The sequence below is a fragment of the Chrysemys picta genome, chromosome 1, assembly GCF_011386835.1.
Source record: "Chrysemys picta bellii isolate R12L10 chromosome 1, ASM1138683v2, whole genome shotgun sequence".
NCBI lineage: Eukaryota > Metazoa > Chordata > Testudines > Emydidae > Chrysemys > Chrysemys picta.
The window spans coordinates 337,717,040-337,737,057 of NC_088791.1; the positions used below are offsets into that span (position 1 = coordinate 337,717,040).

The following is a 20,018-nucleotide window of genomic DNA, read 5'->3' on the forward strand; positions in this document are numbered from 1 at the left end:
ACAACAATACTTAATTCTAGTAAAATATGCTTAGTAGGCTTTCCTCGTGCATGTGACTGCTAGTGCTATTTTTATCGCAAATTGAGTGCTGGTGAAAGGTACAGGATTGACAGCCGGGGAGTGTGAAGCCCTCTGTTGATCCAGAGAATAGGTACGGCACAAGCAGACGCAGAGCACACTTCCCCCCGCAGGCCCGCTTTATCCCTTTCCCCACCACTGAATCTTGCAGGGACCACTCCTTTAAGTGTGAGACTGTAGTTCAGCTTTCCAGCACGGAGCTTTAGCAGGTGGCTCCACTGACTTCAATGGAGCTATGGTGAGTTGCACCAGTGAAGGATCTGGGCCTCAGTGCCTGCTTAGCCCTGAGTGTCTGCTGAAAATGGAACTGATGGCACCAGGTGTGGGGGTCGAGGTTTAGATTCCTGTCTCTAGGGAACAGGCCTGAGGCACCAGACTCATTTCACATAAGCTAAGAACAGCCATCAGATGGTAACAGCCTTCACTTGCTACCAGCCTGTCTGAATTTGACGGGGTGACCAAGAGCGAGATGAAAAATTCTGTATCCTATTATCAATCCCCTGAGATTTTCAGTTCTCCTTCTTTAAAAAAAATCTGCTATCTTGAGTTTCATCTTTTCCATTCAAATAGCTTTTAAAACAACAAGCCATACCCTGCAGTGGTGTAAATCTGTGTCACTCCATTGAAATCAGCAGAGCTTCACAAAGGTCCACGAGCAGGGGATCTGGCCACTTGGATGTGTCTCACGCACCTTGTCACTGCTGCTCTCAAATCTCCCTTTCCTTTCTGCAGATGGCTTGGTGGACTGTATGGACCCAGATTGCTGCTTGCAGCCTTTGTGCCATGTTAACCCACTGTGCCTGGGCTCACCTGACCCCCTGGATATCATACAGGAGACTCAAACCCCCACATCCCAACAGAACTTGCACTCTTTCTATGATCGAATCAAGTTCCTGATTGGCAAGGACAGCACACACGTCATCCCGGGAGAGAATCCATTCGATGGAGGGTAAGTGTTTGGGGGGGATTTTAAACAAGAATTAAAGCTCAAGTCCTACGTTCCCAGTCAGAGATAGAATGGGGAATTGTGTGCAATGAAATACTAATAAAGAACAGCAGAAAGATGCAGGAGACAAACACTGTGTCATTACTACCGTCCCAAACGCCTGCCTATGGGAAATAGATATCTGAAGAATTTCATAACTAATATAAAGCTGCTGACGGTCCTCCCAGGGGTAAGGCACACACAGATCGAGAAATTAAAGAGACAGAGCCGTTTTTCTGCACTATCAAATCCATAGCCTCTCTGTTCAGCTTTTCATTATACTCTTTCCTCTAATGGTAAGACTCGGTTGCTCTGCTAATCTTTGTAGAGTAGTGGAATTAATTTATCTGGTTCATTCTATGTCCATCTGTTTCCTTTATTAGTCAGCCCTTTTCAGGAAACCTTTCTATCTCCCATCTTACATTCATCCCAGGGTGCATCCCATGGGTCAGAATCCACCTGTGGGTTTCTGTGAGACCACGCACAGTTGGCCTTAGAATTAATTCAGAAGTGTGTTCCATTTAGACTACATGCCCATGCCCCACCTTGGGTGAAAGTGGTTTTCCCACTCGGAATGTGCTCTCTAGCAGTGATGAGCTGCCAGAATGTTAATAACCGGGTCCCTACCGGGTCTTTGGCGGCACTTTGGCGCCAGGTCCTTCAGTGCCGCCGAAGACCTGGAGTGAGTGAACGACCTGCTGCCGAAGTGCCGCCGCCAACCCGGTAGGGAATCAGTTATTAAGCGCCGCTTGGTGAGTACAAGCCCGAGATCCCCCACCCTAACTGCCCCCCGGGGCCCCACCCCCTTCCCAACTCACCCCGCTCCCTGTCCCCTGACTGCCCCGACCCCATCCACCACCACCCCGACAGACCCCTGAAACTCCCACGCGTACCCAACCCACCCCCCCGTTCCCCGTCCCCTGACCGCCCCCCCCAGAACCTCCGCCCCCTCCAACCACTCCCTGCCCCTTATCCAACCCCTCCTCCCAGCCCCGGCCCGGCCCCCTTACCATGCTGCTCAGGGCAGCATGTATGGATGCCGTACGGCCCGCTGGAGCTCGGAACCCCACCCCCTTACCGTGCCTCTCAAAGAGGCAGGAGCTGCAGAGCTGCCCAGGAGTGGTCCAGAGCACTGGCGCCGGGCTCTGCGAGAGGGGGGAAGGTGAGGGAGGGGGAGGGGGAGCCTCCCCAGGCGGGAGCTCAGGCGGGCCAGACAGGACGATCCCGTGGGCCGGAGTTTGCCCACCCCTTTAACAACCAGTTCTAAACCGGTTTCTAAATTTAACTCGCGCGAACCGGCTCCAGCTCACCACTGCTCTCTAGTACCAAGGTTCCTTTGCAGTTGCTTACTTAAGCTTCCGCTTGCTCTGCCACAGCGGTGCACTGGCAGGAAGCAGGAGAATAAGACACTTCCTTCCTGTGCAAATGGCCCAAGAAGCCAGTGAGTGAGTGCTATTAATCCAGCTTGGTCCAGGGTTTGGCTTCCTTTGTTCACACGAATGTAGTTTTCCTTTGTTCACACGAATGTTTCACACTCTGCAACAGTGCCCTGAAAACAGCAATCCCAAGTTGACAGACTCTGCATCCCCTCCCATCTCAGTTACAGAAAGGAGTTGTAACTAGAGTTACAGCCTCATGTTACATATGACTATTAAAGGCCTTCAAAGAGCTTGAAAAGGTCCTGCAGCATAGAGAAGGCCTGATATTTCTCAATGTAAAAAGTAAGGCAGAAAGTAGGATGAATTTTTTTAATGCTGAGACATTCTTCATCATCATCATCATCAGAAATAGGGAACAGCAAGAATCACGTCTGCCGTTCATGCCCCAAATCAGCAAAGTGAATGCCTAACTTTAAGCACATGAATAGTTCTGTTGAAGTCATGGGGCGACTTGTGCTTACAGTAAAGCACATGCTTAAGTGCCTTGCTGAATTCTTGATAATTCAGTGATCATTCGCTATGTTCTGAGTTCTGTCTTTCGGAAGCTAACATGGGAAGGGTTCTAGACATCTCTGATCAAACTTGGCAGTGTCAGAGTTTAAATTCAATCTAATTAATTATCCCTTATGTTCCGCTTTCCCAGAGAAAGTAGCTGTGCCATGGAAATGCATTGGAATTGTAAACACCTAATTTGGCCTGCTCCTAGGGCCAATTCAATACTTGCAATTCCACAGCCACCACAGGCCCTGTTGAAGCTGATCCCAGGTTATTCCATGGATCAGCTGACAAAAGGATATTGCCCTCGGTACCCCATGCGCACCACCCTCTGTGACTCACCATCTAGAGTGGTCCTGGAAGCTGACCTCAGACGTGAGCCTCTTAAAAGTACGTCAGTGTCAGTGATTCTGCTTGATATGCCCTTGTCCATGATTTGCCTCTCTGCCAAGCCCAAGAAGGCTAACTACAGGCCTTTGGATTAAAGCCAAGCAATCATTATGTAGCAAACAACGTTATCTTTATCAGTCTTCAGAAGACTATAAATTTTATAGCTGGATACTAAACAGTGCAGACTCTTGTCTAAGTGTTAGTTTAGCAGATCCTCAACTGTCAGATACCAGGATTCTTAGTTATTGCAGTAAAAAGCATGTACCAGAACACGGAATAAATTATACTAGAAATTTCATTTTCAAGATGATATTTTTGGGGTAGCATTTCTCAAGGCTGAGCTGTCAATCACGAGCATTATTATAGGGGAATCTGACGTCAGATCATGTATAACAACATTTTTTAAGGACAGGAAGATTTGTTATATGTAGATCCAACATTATGTCCATGTTTAATGAGCTTTCCCACTGACAACTGAAGAACTGTCGGATTCTACCGTCCATATATTACAATGCAATTTGTTTGTGTTCTTTAAGAGCCTACGCTGCTTTCAATAACAAGCAGATATTCCAGGAATTACTCAGGTCACCCATTCATATAGTGGGTGAAGCTGCCCAATAATGTACTGATATGACGAGAGTGAAATTCACTCCTGTGCCCCAGTACAAGATCTATGTTACAGCTTAAGTGCCACTTAAGTCCTTAAAAACAGGGCTTAAATGGTTCATAGGCTTTGGGCTGGCTCTCTTTTCTGCTCAGGAGTGGATTTCACCTCCAAGTATGTAAATATCCTACTGTTGAAAGATGTGAGCTCAAAAGAGACATCTGCCACCCAAAAGGCTGAGGTTTCAAACATCCCTGGCACGTAAAGCTCTTCCTTTGCTAGAACAGGGAATGCAAAGATTAAAATTAATGGGACAGGTTTCATAAATGATTATTTTTCATTTATAACATTGGAACTAGTAAATTGGCCTTCCTGTTTAATCTACTTTCAGCATGAAGAGCTCTGCAATTACATCAGTTATTTATGACATTTTGCTATTCTTTAAATATCAACACTGGGTGATTATCAATAAATATGGCCTGCAGACATGCCTCCTCCAGCTGTGATATCACATCTCACAAGTTAAACAGCCTTGATCTTAGCGTAGAAGCTCTCTAAGGAAAACCCATGTGCTGCAGAAAGTGATGTTAGTGGCTCAGTAGGTGGGTACTTCTTCTTCTTAGCAAGTGCCAGGCCAGTGCCCCAGCACGGTATCAGGGACACTTGTGACACTGAGCTGCTGGAGGTGCTGTTATTCTGACGAGATGTAAAACTCGGGTCCTGAGCCCTTGCGGTCACTTTTCACGGGGATTGGGATGTTCTGGACTAACAGGATACTTGCTATCCTGAAGTTTTGGGTGCTGTTGCTGTGTGCCGTTTAAAGCTATCACTTGTCACCCGAGAGGTGGCAACTCTGCACTATCAGTAATTCCTACCCAGAGAAAATGTGTGTGGTCAGTAAAGTGCTCTGGGATCCACTCCACAGGGCTGATAGGGGGATACACATATGCACACCATTTATCATTAACATCCAGAAAACAGAACACAGATTCTTGTTGTTGAATCTTCCCCGCTGCTTGTGTCGAGTGTGTGATAGGCAGATAATAATCTTGCTGCTATCAGTGAGACTGCTTGCAGAGGAAAGTAATGCTTGGCGTGAGTCAGGGTGGTAGCATTTGTTCCTAAGCGATGACATATGTAGCCATTTCCTTTTTCCCTTCCAGGGCCATACCCTGGCCTGTCTTGTCTGCCTGCACAATGGGGGTGGATGGGGAGAGGGTGCAGCGAGTCTGTCTACTGCACTGGAAGTGATCAGAATTCTGGCCCCTGTTTTACCTTCTGCACAATCCAGGTAACTCCCATATCAGTGTAGGAGTTAGTCGGCTCCTGCATGGGGGAGATTAGCACCCCGGAGTGCAGAGCAGGGGGAATCGGCAGTAGTGGGCATCCCAACAGGAGCAGGGTGGGGAGTGGGTCCGAGCAGGGGGAGGGGTCCACTCAGCAGCCTTTAAAAATGTGCTGCAGGGTTGCTGTTTCTGTGTGCAGTCCATGCCTTCAGCGCCCTGGAGAAGGCATTCTGCCTGCCTGCTTTTGTCCTCCATGGGGAGAATGCCTCCAGCCACTGTGGCTGGTGTGATGCCCGTCTGTGGCCCTCCCACTAATGCAGCAGCAGCTTCTAAAGCCACAATCTAGCCCTCCCTGTCTATTTATTGCTTGAGTTTGTATGTAATGCTATTGTTGGAAGGGAGGTGTTTATCATCCCTGGTGGAACCATATCAACACAGTACGTTTGCATTTCCTACATGGCCTGTGTAGAAGTGGCAACAGAATGAAATATATGACAGAATACCTATACAATACATCCCCTGGGCTTTAGAGACGCAGCTTAGCTACCCTTTAGAAAGAACAGCAGTGCAGATCATCTAATGGAGTACAAATAAACGAATATCTCATGACAGCTAGCCTTTGAGTGAATTTATTATTGAATTACACTCTAGCTTTTTAAGAACAAGCTGAACTGACAAGCCACCTCATCACCGCAAAAAGGGGAGAAAAAAAAGACAGTGATAAATTACCCTGATGGATAAAGGTAAAGACCGTGTCTCCTCCAAAATACCAGCAATTATATAGTATTCATGTCTGGGTAAAAAAAAACAAAAAAAAAAAACTGCCCATATTGAAATGAGTGTTTATGATGATAAAGCAAGTAGCTAAATTAAATTCTGAATGCACAGAATGTCTTTTTGCATCATTTTGATGAACAGATAACAAGTACTCTTCTGCCACTTGATCATTCTTGTATTGATTTCAAAACCACTTACTTTTGCTCTTTGCTTTGTATCTTTAAGCCGTTCTTAGTTGTCCGTCACCATAAAGAGCAGGGCAAGATGCACTGATGTCAAGTTGTTGACTTTCAAGAGGGACACCTGATATCCTTGTTCTCTCTTGAGGGACAGTGTCAGACAGTAGTCTAAATTCATGGCCCGCGGAGTCTCCTATGTCAAGTGTCAGCATAGGACTGAGCTACCTCTGGAAGCCAGGCATAGAACAGACCTTTTTCTATAGTGTGTTTTAAAAGAACTCAGAGTGTTTTGAAAGAGTATCTGCTTTTGGCCCCCGGATGGATTATGACACAGCTGTCATGTAAAGCCATGATACTGTGCTGTCAGTATAATTCACTTTCCGTGAACCCACCATAATTATATGCGCAACTGGAAACAAGGAAAAGACCTATGGAATAGAACTCAGTGTTGTGTATGAGTGCCCTCGTGAAGATTGTCCTCTGGTACTAGCTACAGAGAGACTCTCTGCCCTCCCTCCCTAGAGCCAATACACAGGGAAGGAAGAAGATCCGATGGTTTAAAATTCTGACTGGAAATCAGATTTCTTGGGTTCTCTTTCCAACTCTGCTACTGATTCCTGATATAACCTGAGGCTAATCATGTCACCTCTCTATGCCTCAGTTTCCCCATCTATTCAATGGAGATAACAACATGTACCTACCCTAGAGGAGTGTTTGAGACCAAGTTAGTAAATGGTTATAAAAGCATGTTGAGTTCTTGAGATGGAAAGTACTGTATAAATGGAACAGTTTGGTATTTTATAATATATAGTGTGTATATTTTTTATTATTTTTTATTATTATTATTTTGCACAATCAAATCCTACCTCATCTATTGTCTACCCCTGCACTAGATAACCTTTCAGAAGTGGTGTGCAGAGTCTTCATTTATTCGCTCTAATTTAAGGTTTCGCGTGCCGGTCATACATTTTAACATTTTTAGAAGGTCTCTTTCTATAAGTCTATAAAAGGGGTTGGCAACCTACGGCACGCGTACCAAACACGGCACGCGAGCCAATTTTGAGTGGCATGCTGCCTGCCCGGTGAGAGGCGGAGGAGGAGGGGCGGAGGGGCGGAAGGGCCAGAAAGCGCCACGCTGGGGGAAGAAGTGGGGGAGGAGGGAAGCTTGGCTGCCGCAGGACCAAGCTTTTGCCTCCTGCCTCCGCAAGGGAGAGCGGTAGGGGGGTCCCGGCCCCCAGCCCCACTCAGCCCCCCCGCCCACCGCTCTCCCCTGCAGGGGCAGGAGGCAGAAGCTTGGTTCTGCGGCAGCCAAGCTTCCCCCCCCCCCGTTTCTTCCCACAGCGTGGTGCATTCTGGCCCCTCCTCCTCCCCCTCCCTCTCCCTGCCTGCGATGGCCTTTGCGAGGGGGAGGGGGAGCGGAGCAGAGCCGAGCGGCAGCGTGCTCCCTGCTCCGTAGAGGACGCAGAGAGAGGTAGGGACGGAGCCTGGGGGCAGGGGGTGGAACAGGGCATATCCCTCCCAGCCCCCTGCCGTGAGCCGCTCAGGGCAGGGGGCTGGGAGCACCCCCACGAGCCGAGCACCCCAGCCCTCTACCCTGCACCCCCCCACACACACACTCAGCCCTCTGCCCTGACTTCCCCCCAACACCCAGCCTTCTGCCCTGCACCCCCCACACACCTCCAGCCCTCTGCCCTGACCTCCCCCCAACACCCAGCCTTCTGCCCTGCACCTCCACACACCCCCAGCCCTCTGCCCTGACCTCCCCCCAACACCCAGCCTTCTGCCCTGCACCTCCACACACACCCCAACCCTCTGCCCTGACCTCCCCCCAACACCCAGCCTTCTGCCCTGCACCTCCACACACACCCCAACCCTCTGCCCTGACCTCCCCCCAACACCCAGCCTTCTGCCCTGCACCTCCCACACACCCCCAGCCCTCTGCCCTGACCTTGAGTCCCCCCAACACCCAGCCTTCTGCCCTCACCTCCACACCCCCAGCCCTCTGCCCTGACCTCCCACCAACACCCAGCCTTCGGCCCTGCACCCCCCACACACCCCCAGCCCTCTGCCCTGACCTCCCACCAACACCCAGCCTTCTGCCCTACACCTCCACACACCCCCAGCCCTCTGCACTGACCTTGAGTCCCCCCAACACCCAGCCTTCTGCCCTGCACCTCCACACACCCCCCAGCCCTCTGCCCTGACCTCCCCCCAACACCCAGCCTTCTGCTCTGCACCTCCACACACACCCCAGCCCTCTGCACTGACCTCCCCCCAACACCCAGCCTTCTGCCCTGCACCCCCCCCAGCCCTCTGCCCTGACCTCAAGTCACCCCCAACACCCAGCCTTCTGCCATGCACCTCCACACACACCCCAGCCCTCTGCCCTGACCTCAAATTGCCCCCAACACCCAGCCTTCTGCCCTGCACCCCCACACACCCCCAGGCCTCTGCCCTGACCTCCCCCCAACACCCAGCCTTCTGCCCTGCACCTCCACACACCCCCAGCCCTCTGCCCTGACATCGAGTCCCCCCCAACACCCAGCCTTCTGCCCTATACCCCCACATGCCCCCAGCCCTCTGCCCTGACCTCCCCCCAACACCCAGCCTTCCTCCCTGCACCTCCACACACCCCCAGCCCTCTGCCCTGACATCGAGTCCCCCCCAACACCCAGCCTTCTGCCCTATACCCCCACATGCCCCCAGCCCTCTGCCCTGACCCCTGAACCCCCCACCCCCTAGCCTTCTGCCCTGTACCCCCACACCCACCAGCCTTCTGCCCTGACCCCTGAACCCCCCCACACCCCTCTGCCCTGACCCCTGAATCCCCCCACACCCCCAGCCTTCTGCCCTGAACCCCCCACATCCCCACTGCCCTCTGGCCTGACCTCTGAACCCCCCACACACACCCAGCCTTCAGCCCTGCACCCTCTGCCCTGACCCCTGAACCCCTCCCCAGCTCTGGGGTCCCAGCTGCCGGCCCCTTGCCAGCTGGCATCCTGGCCACAGGCCCCGCTCAGCCCACTGCAGGCCTAGGTGAACAGAACTCCAGGCTGGAAGCGGGCTGAGCAGGCTGGCGACATAAGATCAGCATTTTAATTTAATTTTAAATGAAGCTTCTTAAACATTTTGAAAACCTTGTTTACTTTACATACAACAATAGTTTAGTTATATAATATAGACTTAGAGAGAGACACCTTCTAAAAAACGTTAACATGTATTATCAGCACGCGAAACCTTAAATTAATGTGAATAAATGAAGACTCGGCACACCACTTCTGAAAGTTTGCCTACCCCTGGTCTATAATATATAATGAAACTATTGTTGTATGTAAAGTAAATAAGGTTTTTAAAATGTTTAAGAAGATTCATTTAAAATTAAATTAAAATGCAGAGCCCCCCCAGACCGGTGGCCAGGACCCGGGCAGTGTGAGTGCCGCTGAAAATCAGCTCGGCACGCGTGCCTTAGGTTGCCTACCCCGATCTAGAGCTAAAGCCAATCAGCTGATCCTGGCCAGAGAGCAACAGAATGTGGAAGAGTTGGGGAGATAATGCTGTCCAAGTCTCGTGGTTTAACCCTTTCAGCTCAGTTCTCGGGGATTTAAAATGCAGATCTGCATGGTGCTTTCATAGTACCCTTGGAAGGGGGCTTTTGTTTGCTTTCTCCAGGTCTCCCTATGTCAGGTGATAGTCAACTGCCCAGACAAACACGTAGGCCTTGTCTTCACTGTTAAAAAAGGTGTATTGGGGGGAAGGGGTCTGACTAACACAGGGGAGCTATCCTGAGGTAAAAGCACTGCGAAGACAAGGCACTTTAGTTTTACTATGAGGTAACTAGGCAAAGTTAGCCTGAGGTAGGGATTTACTTTACCTACTTTACGTGGTGGTAAAATGAACGTGCCTTGTCTTCACTATGGAATAGCTCCCATGGGTTTGTTACCCTGTGGCAAAAAATGCATCTTTTATAGCACTCAGGATAAAGCCTGATACAGGAGCCTGAAACTAAAGTGATTAATGCAGTCCCCAAGTTCACAATCTTGTGTTGTAACTGCATCTCCATACGGCCTTCTGTTGTTCTGGCTTTAATCTGAAATATTGTAGTTAGGCCTCTTTGCCTCTGGAAGAGCTTGATGTGGACACAAAACAAAGTGATGATGCAGTAATGCATCCGCTAGCTGGCTTCTGCCTGAGGTCAATTTTACCATCTGCAGGAGACGGATGCAACAGAGAGGATTGTGAGGTTCTGCTGATAATTTCCCTGATGTCAGCTGATCCAGCATGTGGCTTTGGATTGGCTCCTGGAGGCCCATCACTTGTCAGAGCTGGGTATGTTGGTCTGTAGTAGAATAGCACACATGTGATGGAACTAATGAAATACAGCCACCTCTTGGGTGAAACACAGAAGCTGTTAACAGAGCACAGCAACTCTGTATAGACCAGGGATCGTCAACCTTCGGCACGTCAAGGAAATCTGCTGGCGGGCCAGGACGGTTTGTTTACCTGCAGCATCCGCAGGTTTGGACGATCACAGCTCCCACTGGCCACGGTTCGCTGTTCCAGGCCAATGGGGGCTGCGGGGAGTGGTGGCCAGCACATCCCTTGGCCCACGCCGCTTCCCACAGCCCCCATTGGCCTGGAATGGCTACCACGGCCACTGCAGGTAAACAAACCGTCCCGGCCCGGCAGCAGATTTCCCTGATGGTCTGCGTGCCAAAGATTGCTGATCCCCGGTATAGACAGTTTAGGACAGGGTTTGAAGAAGAATACCTTATCTACTTGAACTGCATCATTATCATTAATAGGTTTGAATAAACCTTGATATAGATCTATTCAGTGCACTTAGTGGAGAGTCATGGTGTATCTAATATGTTACATATTATTATTATTTATTATTATTATTTTATTAATGATAACAATTTCCTATCCCTAGCCTTGAGATTAAGGAGACATTTTTATGTTTTAAGAAAATACAAGATGTTTTTCCACCATCTCCTTGTCATCTTCTTTTATTGCTTTCTGCTTAAGTGGCCTCTTTAATAACTAAAGATCATGTTTTCTGAAACTGAAAAGAGCAAAAAAGAGGTCAGAAGGACCAAAATAACTTCCTTTACTTTGGTAATATTCTCCTTAAGCAAAGATAGAGTGTACTTTTAAAAAATCCTCTCTCCTCTCCAGAGGACAATAAATGTATGTGCCTTTGACTTCAGCCTTCCTTTTGACTTAAAAATGTAGAGTATGGTGACATTTCATACCATTGTGATTTTTAAATTTCAATATAAATAATTCTATGCCATAAGCTACTGCAAATATATAGAGATAGTAGAAGGATTCATGTACATGAAAACAGGGATGAAGTTCCAATCCTTTTGTATGTTTCTTTCCACAACATTGATAAAACGACCCATACCATGATCTTTGCCCATTTGCAGATTCTTTAATTGAATGCAATGTTCACGGAGTCATCAAAAACAAATCCTGTGATATGGTTGACATATCCAGTCAGTAGAGAGTATTGGGATACAATGTGTAACCAAAGATTACAAAATATTCGATACTTATTACCAATGATCCTTTGATTATTCTCCTGGGGCTTCCTAATGGAAATGGTTATATTCAAAAGAGCTGAAGAATTAAGATCTCATCTGCTAGTAGCTGGTAGACTACTGATAGTCTTTCAACAGGGAAAGAAAACTAGTTCAAACCTAGAGGAATAGTTCAAAGAAAATATGGGAGCTTGTTGTCATGGAAAAAATAATTCATCAATTGCATCCCCAGCAAAATAAGTGTAGGACAAATAAATATCGGGTTACCATTTATTCAATACTCGAAGTATATTTGCCTGCAAAAATCTCCACACATCTGTCCAATTTTTTTAATATTAGTGCTTAATAGGCGTGCCTGGTTTGATAAATATGAGTAGGGTCAGTAGTTCCATTCAATTTAATAAAATGGCCAGTAACATCTTCTGGATGGTTTAAAGAGGCTCCCTCTGTATTATGGTAATACCCTGCTAAATAAAAAGATTTGATTATTCTCTGGTTCATAATGTTTCTCTGAACAAAAAGAAACCATGCTAACTGTTGTAATGATGGTCATTTTGTTTGACATTTACATGGCAATGATTTTTAAACCTGCTAAAACTTCCTTAATAAATAAATTGCTTTAGTACAACCCCCTCCCATTGAAAAAATCTATATACTTCCTTGATCTACTCTCTTCATAAGTCCCACAATTCAAAATTATATCATTACAATGCTAGCAAACAGCCTGTAGATTGTTTAATAATCTTTTTTCTGCAGTGCCCACAAGAAGTGAGCTAATTACATCATTAATATTTAAACAATGTGTTCCTCCTCTTGTGTGTCCCATTTAGTCCTTCTATCACTGTGTCTGTCTTGTGTAGACTGTGAGCAGGAACTGCCTTTAGTTTGTGTCTTGTACAGCATTGAGCACCTTGCCAGAGCTTTCTAAGAGCTTACTAATAACTATCAGTAATACTAATTATAATATCTGTGAGATCAGTAAGCAAATTCTTCCACAATTTGATTTCACAAGCCTCATGAGACCTGGCATAAGAATAAGCATATAATTCATTTCTGAGATTTACTGCACTATAAAGTTCTTACTTCTCATAGAAACAATGTCTTGTAGCATCACATTTTTGTAGGGTATGAAACAGGGCTGGCCTTACCATGAGGCGAACTGAGGCGGCCGCCTCAAGTGCCAGACTGTGGGGGGGGAGGCACCACTATGACCCAGAGTGTAGAAAATTGTGTCTGCTGCTGGTGCACATGTATTCTCTCTTCTCTAGATGCACAGAGATGGTGGAGTGCTGTGCTGGAGGGAGGAGGGTACAAGAGACATAACAGGCAGGCAGGAGAAAAGGTAAGAGGGAATAACAGAAAGCAGTGGGAGCTGCAGGGAGAGAGAGAAGGAGGAGCCTTTTATGTACCTCTCTAGCACCCCCAGGAGCCTGGACTGATTAACACCAGCTTCTCAGGGACCATCCTGTTTCCTGCTGCTTCCCTGAATCCACTTGAGGAGAACAGGCAGTCAACTGAAGTAGTAGGACCCATTTAGGCCCTTAAGATGCTGATATCTTCCCTCACTCAGGCCCTGCTACCAGCATGCTTATTTGTCCCCTTCAACTGAGTGTTAACACCCACTATAACGGGCACAGAACAGCAGTCATGAGTGAAAGAAGAAAACACCCCTCTGGGGCAGCATTCAGAAAAAGAAAGAAAGCAAAGGAAGCTTTTCTATCTAAGCAGGAAGGAACTCTTCTGCGATACATAGAGACAGATGTTCACGGTGAGCCTTCCGGCCCCAGTGAGGACGTGAGTGGTGAGGAGATGCCTGATCTTTCAGTTAGTCAGAGTGCAGGTGACCTGGCAGCTACTGCAGCATCCATATCTCATATCAAATGAATGTAACCATGCACATTCCTGAAGAAAAGTGTAGATCAGAGAAGAGTTTGGTGGAGGCGCAAGAAACAGCTGCTGCTGAATTTAGTTCCTTAAGTTTAGATGATCCAGGACTGTGGACCCACTTGAGCAGTAGCCTGAGAGACATCCTTGTACTGCATGTGCCACAGCAAGTGAAAAACTTCATGTTCCCCAAAAACAATGAAAATAGAAGTTTCCATCCAACACATTACTGGCGTGAAATCCCCAATGGTGACAAAGTGGAGAGGCCATGGGTTATGTACCTCCATGCTGCATACTGTTTTTGTTGCAAACTCTTCCAGTCGAATGTTCCAGCCACATTGGGTTCTACAAGAACAAAGGACTTGAAAAATCTGACTAGAAATCTGAGCATGCCATGAGAAGGCAGCAAATCACCAGAGAGCATTCCATAGGTGGAAAGAGCTTGAGATGAGACTAAGGTTAAAGGTCACCATAGATGATCAGCGTCAAGAGAAGATTGCATCAGAGTCTCTTTACTGGCAAAATGTTCTGAAAAGGCTCATTGCCATTGTGAGAATGCTTGCTATCCAAAACCTAGCACTGCGTGGCACTTCAGATCAGCTGTATGTGCCAAACAATGGAAATTTCCTCAAAATTGTGGAGCTGATGGCTGAGTTTGGTGCTGTACTCCAGGAGCATCTAAGAAGAGTCACCACTCACCATTACCTTGGAAAAACAATTCAAAATGAGATCATTTTCTGTTGACAAAAGTCAAACAGAAGATTGTGGCAGATCTGAAGTCAGCAAGAGATTACTCTGTTATTCTGGACTGCACACCTGACATCAGCCATATGGAACAAATTACTTTAATGGTGCGTTTTGTAACAACAACAGAACCTAGTGAAAATGTCCCTGCAATGGTGAATGTCAGAGAGCATTTTCTAGAATTTATTGACATTGATGATACTACAGGAGCTGGTATGAGAAATGTGCGTCTTAAAAAGCTGGAAGATCCGGGAATTGTGATAGCTGACATGAGAGGTCAAGGCTACGATAATGGTGCCAACATGAGAGGAAAGAACAGTGGAGTGCAGACACGGATCCGAGAGTTAAACCCTCGAGCTGTTTTTGCCCCATGCAGTTCTCATTCATTGAACTTGGTGGTCAGTGATGCAGCATCAATTTCTAGTGAGGCTGCTGAACTTTTTAATGTAATTCAAAGCATCTCTGTATTTTTCTCTGCATCAACTCATCGATGGCAAATTTTGAAGCAACATCTGGGAACATCCTCTTTGACACTGAAACAATTGAATGCCACGCGATGGGAAAGTCGAATGGAGGCAATAAAGCCTATCAGACACCAAATTGGGAAGATAGATGATGCCATAGTTGCCATTATGGAGGATAATGCTATGACAGGAACTGTTCGTGGGAGAACAGTGGCAGAGGGAAATGGAATCACCAAAAACATACATAACTTCAAATTTCTGTGTGACTTAGTGTTGTGGCATGACATACTGTTTGAAATAAATGTTGTAAGCAAGAGACTCCAAGGTGTTGACCTTGATATATCTGGAGAAATGGATCAACTGGACAAAGCAAAGTCATACCTACAGTCTTACCGGTCAGATGAGGGATTTCAAAACGTTCTGTAGAGTGCACAGTAGTTGGCAGAGGAACTTCACTTTGAAGCTATTTTCCCACCCATTCAAGAATACAAGAGTCACCGAAGAAGAATACATTTTGATTACAAGGCACGAGATAATCCCATAAGAGTCCCCAAACAACAGTTCAAAGTTGAATTCTTTAACCAGGTGCTAGATTGTGCAATACAGTCAGTTGAAGAACGTTTCATGCAGCTCAAGGAACACAGCAGTATATTTGCTATGTTGTATGATATTCCAAAACTCCTCACTATACCTGAAGAAGATCTACACCAGCAATGCAGGGCACTAGAGACAGTGTTGACACATGATGATGTGCACGATATTGATGCGAATGATTTAGGTAATGAACTTTCAAGATACATTTCAGCAGGATCAACTCCTGGAAAAATAGGGAGGGAGGGCCCGGTGGTGCGGGGCCGGGGAAATCCGGCTGTTCTGGAATATCTGTGCACAAATAAGATGACCGCCCTTTTTCCAAATGCTTTTGTTGCTCTGCGCATAACTTCTAACACTTCCTGTAACAGTAGGGTTACCATATTTTAGTTTTAAAAAAGGAGGACACTCCACGGGGCCCCGGCCCCGCCCCAACTCCACCCCTTACCCACCCCCAACTCCGCCCCTTCCCCAAAGTCCCCGCCCCAACTCTGCCCCCTCCCCTGGGCCGGCCCTGATATGAAATTAACCTAAATCATCATTATATGCAAAAATAGCTTGCACCATAAGAGCTACTGAAACCCTCTGAAGGGCTAAGAACCTAAAGCCCTGATTATCTTTCCACTTACACAACTCAAATGTTCGCGGGAAGCCTGAAACAGGGAGGCAGCAGGTAAGCTGGGGCTGGGGCTGGGGCGGGGTGTGGCGCGGCCCAGTCCGGCCCCCCTGGCCGAGCAGCTCCCTCCGGCGGCTGACCAGCCCAGGCCAAGAGGCTCTGGCCCCGGCGTCTCCCACCCGGCTTGGCTCGGGCCCTGGGGCGCCGGCCCCTGGCCCCCAGCCAAGCACTGCCGGCCCTGGCCCCAGCCCGGCCCCAGCCGAGCACCGCCGGCCCTGGCCCCGGCCCCGGCTGAGCACCGCCGGCCCTGGCCCGGCCCCAGCCGAGCACCGCCGGCTCCGGCCCCGCACCGCCGGCCCCAGCCCCCGGCCCCGCACCACCGGGCCCTCCCTCCCTATTTTCCCGGACATGTCCAGCTTTTTGGGATTTTCTCCCGTTCAGGGATTTGAGGCCCAAAAAGCTGGACATGTCCGGGAAAATCCGGACATATGGTAACCCTATGTAACAGTTGCCAGTGGAGAACGCAGCTTCTCCAAGCTGAAGTTAATAAAAGCACATCTACGCTCCACAATGACACAGGAGAGGCTGGTCGGCCTTGCAACCATCTCAATAGAGCATGAGCTGGCCCAGACTGCGGACCTTCAGGAAGCAGTTCAAATCTTTGCAACCAAGAAGGCACAGAACGCACCACTTTGATTATTCAAACAGATAAATATGCCAGTGTTTACTATGCAGACAAGAAAAGTTACATTTGCTGTTCAGGCATTTGAAAGTTAAGTGTTATTTAAAATTTTTGAACTAGGCATTTTAAGTTGTTAGTTCTCCTTTATTGGGGTAGGTAGCAGAACAGTACCATGAGAGAAGTAGAACAGGAAGAAGGCAGAATTGACACTTTTCAAAGTTTTGGCCCAAGCAAGAGGGTATGGGGGCGTCATTTGAGCTCCCCACCTCAGGTGCCAAAATGTTGTGGGCCAGCCCTGATATGAAATTAACCTAACTCATCATTATATGCAAAAATAGCTTGCACCATAAGAGCTACTGAAACCCTCTGAAGGGCTAAGAACCTAAAGCCCTGATTATCTTTCCACTTACACAAGTGTAAATCAGGAGCAACTCCTCTTAGAGGTACACCGGTGTAAGTGAGAGGAAAATCAGCTTTTAAATCTTTTTTGATCTAGGGCATTATGGGAAGCAATGAATTCCACGTAGACCTTACGTCATAGCATAACATAACTTTATTTTGTATAGCACTTTCTATGCAAACTGTGTCCGAAAGTACTTTTTCAGGGTTCAGTAGTATAGTAGGCGTTAAATATTATCTAATTGCTCAAGTCACTGCTAATGCAACAGTCTTCTCATAATTTCCTGTTTTGTGGAATACCTTTCCTATATCCTGCTGCCTCATCTTTCTTCTTCTCATTACAAATCTCATCTGAAAAGTCATTTTTCCCTGGAAATGGTGATTTGATAAGGCAGAGAGATCCAAGATATTATAGATGGCAGGAGGAGCAGCAGAAGCTTCTCCTTCCAACAGCGGCCAAATTGTTTGGCAGATCAGAGAGGAGAATGTGCTTCCAGAAGGAAGAGAGAGAGCCTGGGATTGTGAAATAGAACCAAGTCTAATAGGGGTTCTATAACCAATAAGGCAGTTTAGAACTAAATCCTGACATCAAAGTGGAGTTGTTCTGTGGAGGTGATTATGTGATCATGGGGTTTTTACAAGTGGGAAGTGTTTCCTCACATAATGTTATTTTGTTACTAAACTGGCATGCACCAAAATGCCTTTTTAATTTTGGAGAACTACAGCTATGAATAGCTTACTGGCAATATTGCCAGCAGAATGGTGGCCAATGGTGTTGGAGAACATCTTTGTCTACTGAGAATGACTAATAACGACTCCTATAAAGTCTACAGTGTAAGTCTGCATTGAGCAGAATGATGGCAGAAATACATAACGCAGGGATTGAAAAACCGGACACTTGCTAGCCAGGGAACTAAATCTACACAAGAGAGGTAAATACAAAAGGAGTTCAGGAGAGCTGGCATCTTCTCAAAGAGACAATATTAAAGTGCAACAGCAAACAATTCCAATGCAAAGGAAAGAAGAGAAGACTAGTAACAGGCCATTGTGGCTACACTAGGAGCTCTTTAATGACCTAAAAATTAAAAAGGAATCATACAAAAAGGGGAAACATGGATAAATTACTAAGGATGAGTATAAAAGAATAGCACAATCATGTAAGGACAAATTCAGAAAAGCAAAACACAAAATGAATTACACCTAGCAAGGGACATAAAAGGCAGTAAGGTGAATTGTAACTAGATACTTAATATTAACAATAGGAAGGAACACAAGCCAAAATAGGGAAAGACCAAGTTAAAGAATACTTAGATAAGTTAGATGTATTCAAGTTGGCAGGGACTGATGACATTCATCCTAGAGTACTTCAGGAACAAGCTGAAGCAATCTCAGAACTGTTCACGATTATCTGTGAGAACTCTTGGAGGATGGGTGAGGTCCCAGAGGACTAAAGAACGGCAGACATGTTCTATCTTTAAAAGAGAGAAGCAAAGAGGACCTAGAAAATTGTAAACCCATCAGCCTAACTTTGATACCTGGAAAGATACTGGAACAAATTATTAATCAACTTATAAGCACTGGAGGACAATGGGGTAACAAGTAATAGCTATCATGGATTTGTCAAGAACAAATGGTGCCAAACCAAACTGATTTCCTTCTTTGACAGGGTTGTTGGCCTAGTGCATGCAGGGAAGCTGTATATGTGATATATCTTGATTTTAGCAAGGCTTTTGACACACAGTCCCACATGACATGTTCATAAGCAAACTAGGGAAATGTGGTCTAGATTAAATTATTATAAAGTGGATGCAAAACTAGTTGAAAGTCTGTACTCCAAGAGTAGTTATCAATATTTTGTGGTCAAAGAGGGGATGTATTTAGTGGGGTCCTGCAGGGGTCTGTCCTGAGACAATAGTATTCAATATTTTGATTCATGACTTGGATAATGAAGTGGAGAGTATGCTTATAATATTTGCGGATGACACCCAGCTGTGTGAAGGACAGAATTAGAATTCAAAATGACCTTGATAAATTGGAGAATTGGTTTGAAATCAACAAGATGAAATTCAGTAAAGGTAAGTGCAAAGTACTTCAATTGGGAAGGAAAAATCTAATGCATAACTACAAAATGGGGAATAACTGGTTAAGTGGTAGTACTGCTGTATAAGATCTGAAGGTTCTAGTGGATCACAAATTAAATATGAGTCCACAAAGTGATGCAGTTGCAGAAAAAGCTATCATCACTCTGGGGTGTATTAACAGGAATGTCATATGTAAGGCAAGGGAGGTAATTGTCCTGCACTACTTGTCACTGGTGATGCCTCAGCAGGAGTCCTCCTCTGATGGTGGCACAAGAAGTAATTGGCATGACCTGCAGGTAGGACAAGAAGGTGAGACTGAAGTAACTGGCCTAATCTTCAGCAAGGAAGATTAGGTTAGATATTAGGAAAATTGTTCCAACTATAAGGGTAGTTAAGCTCTGGAATAGGCTTCCAAGGGAGGTTGTGGAATCCCCGTCATTGGAAGTTTCTAAGAACAGGTTAGACAGATACCTGTGAGGAGTGGTCTAAGTTTATTTGGTCCTGCCTCAGCACTGGGGGCCTGATTATATGACTTCTCACTGTCCCTTCCAGCCCTACATTTCTGATTCTATGAAAAACAAGGTAGAGAGATGCTCAGATACCATGGTGATGGGCTTGGTGCAAAAACCCAACTAGAGTACACTGTGAATCTAGAGCTTTTATTGTAGATCTTGGTAAATAAAAGCTTTATGGAGATGCTTCAGATACCAGCTTCATTATCTGTATTCCTAAAAGTATGACAGCATTATACTGTTGTTTTCTCTCCAGTTTTCCTTAACCA

General features: G+C 46.5%; 1 protein-coding gene across 12 annotated transcripts in view; it reads left to right on the forward strand.

Moving 5' to 3' along the window:
• Positions 1-20,018, forward strand: part of TENM4 (teneurin transmembrane protein 4) — a 763,612-nt gene that overhangs the window by 649,588 nt on the left and 94,006 nt on the right. For all 12 annotated transcript variants that reach the window (XM_065595842.1, XM_065595866.1, XM_065595862.1 and 9 more), the window contains one exon: positions 811-1,027. In XM_065595842.1, coding sequence (XP_065451914.1) covers positions 811-1,027 — 217 coding nt within the window. The remainder of the gene's footprint in view (positions 1-810; positions 1,028-20,018) is intronic.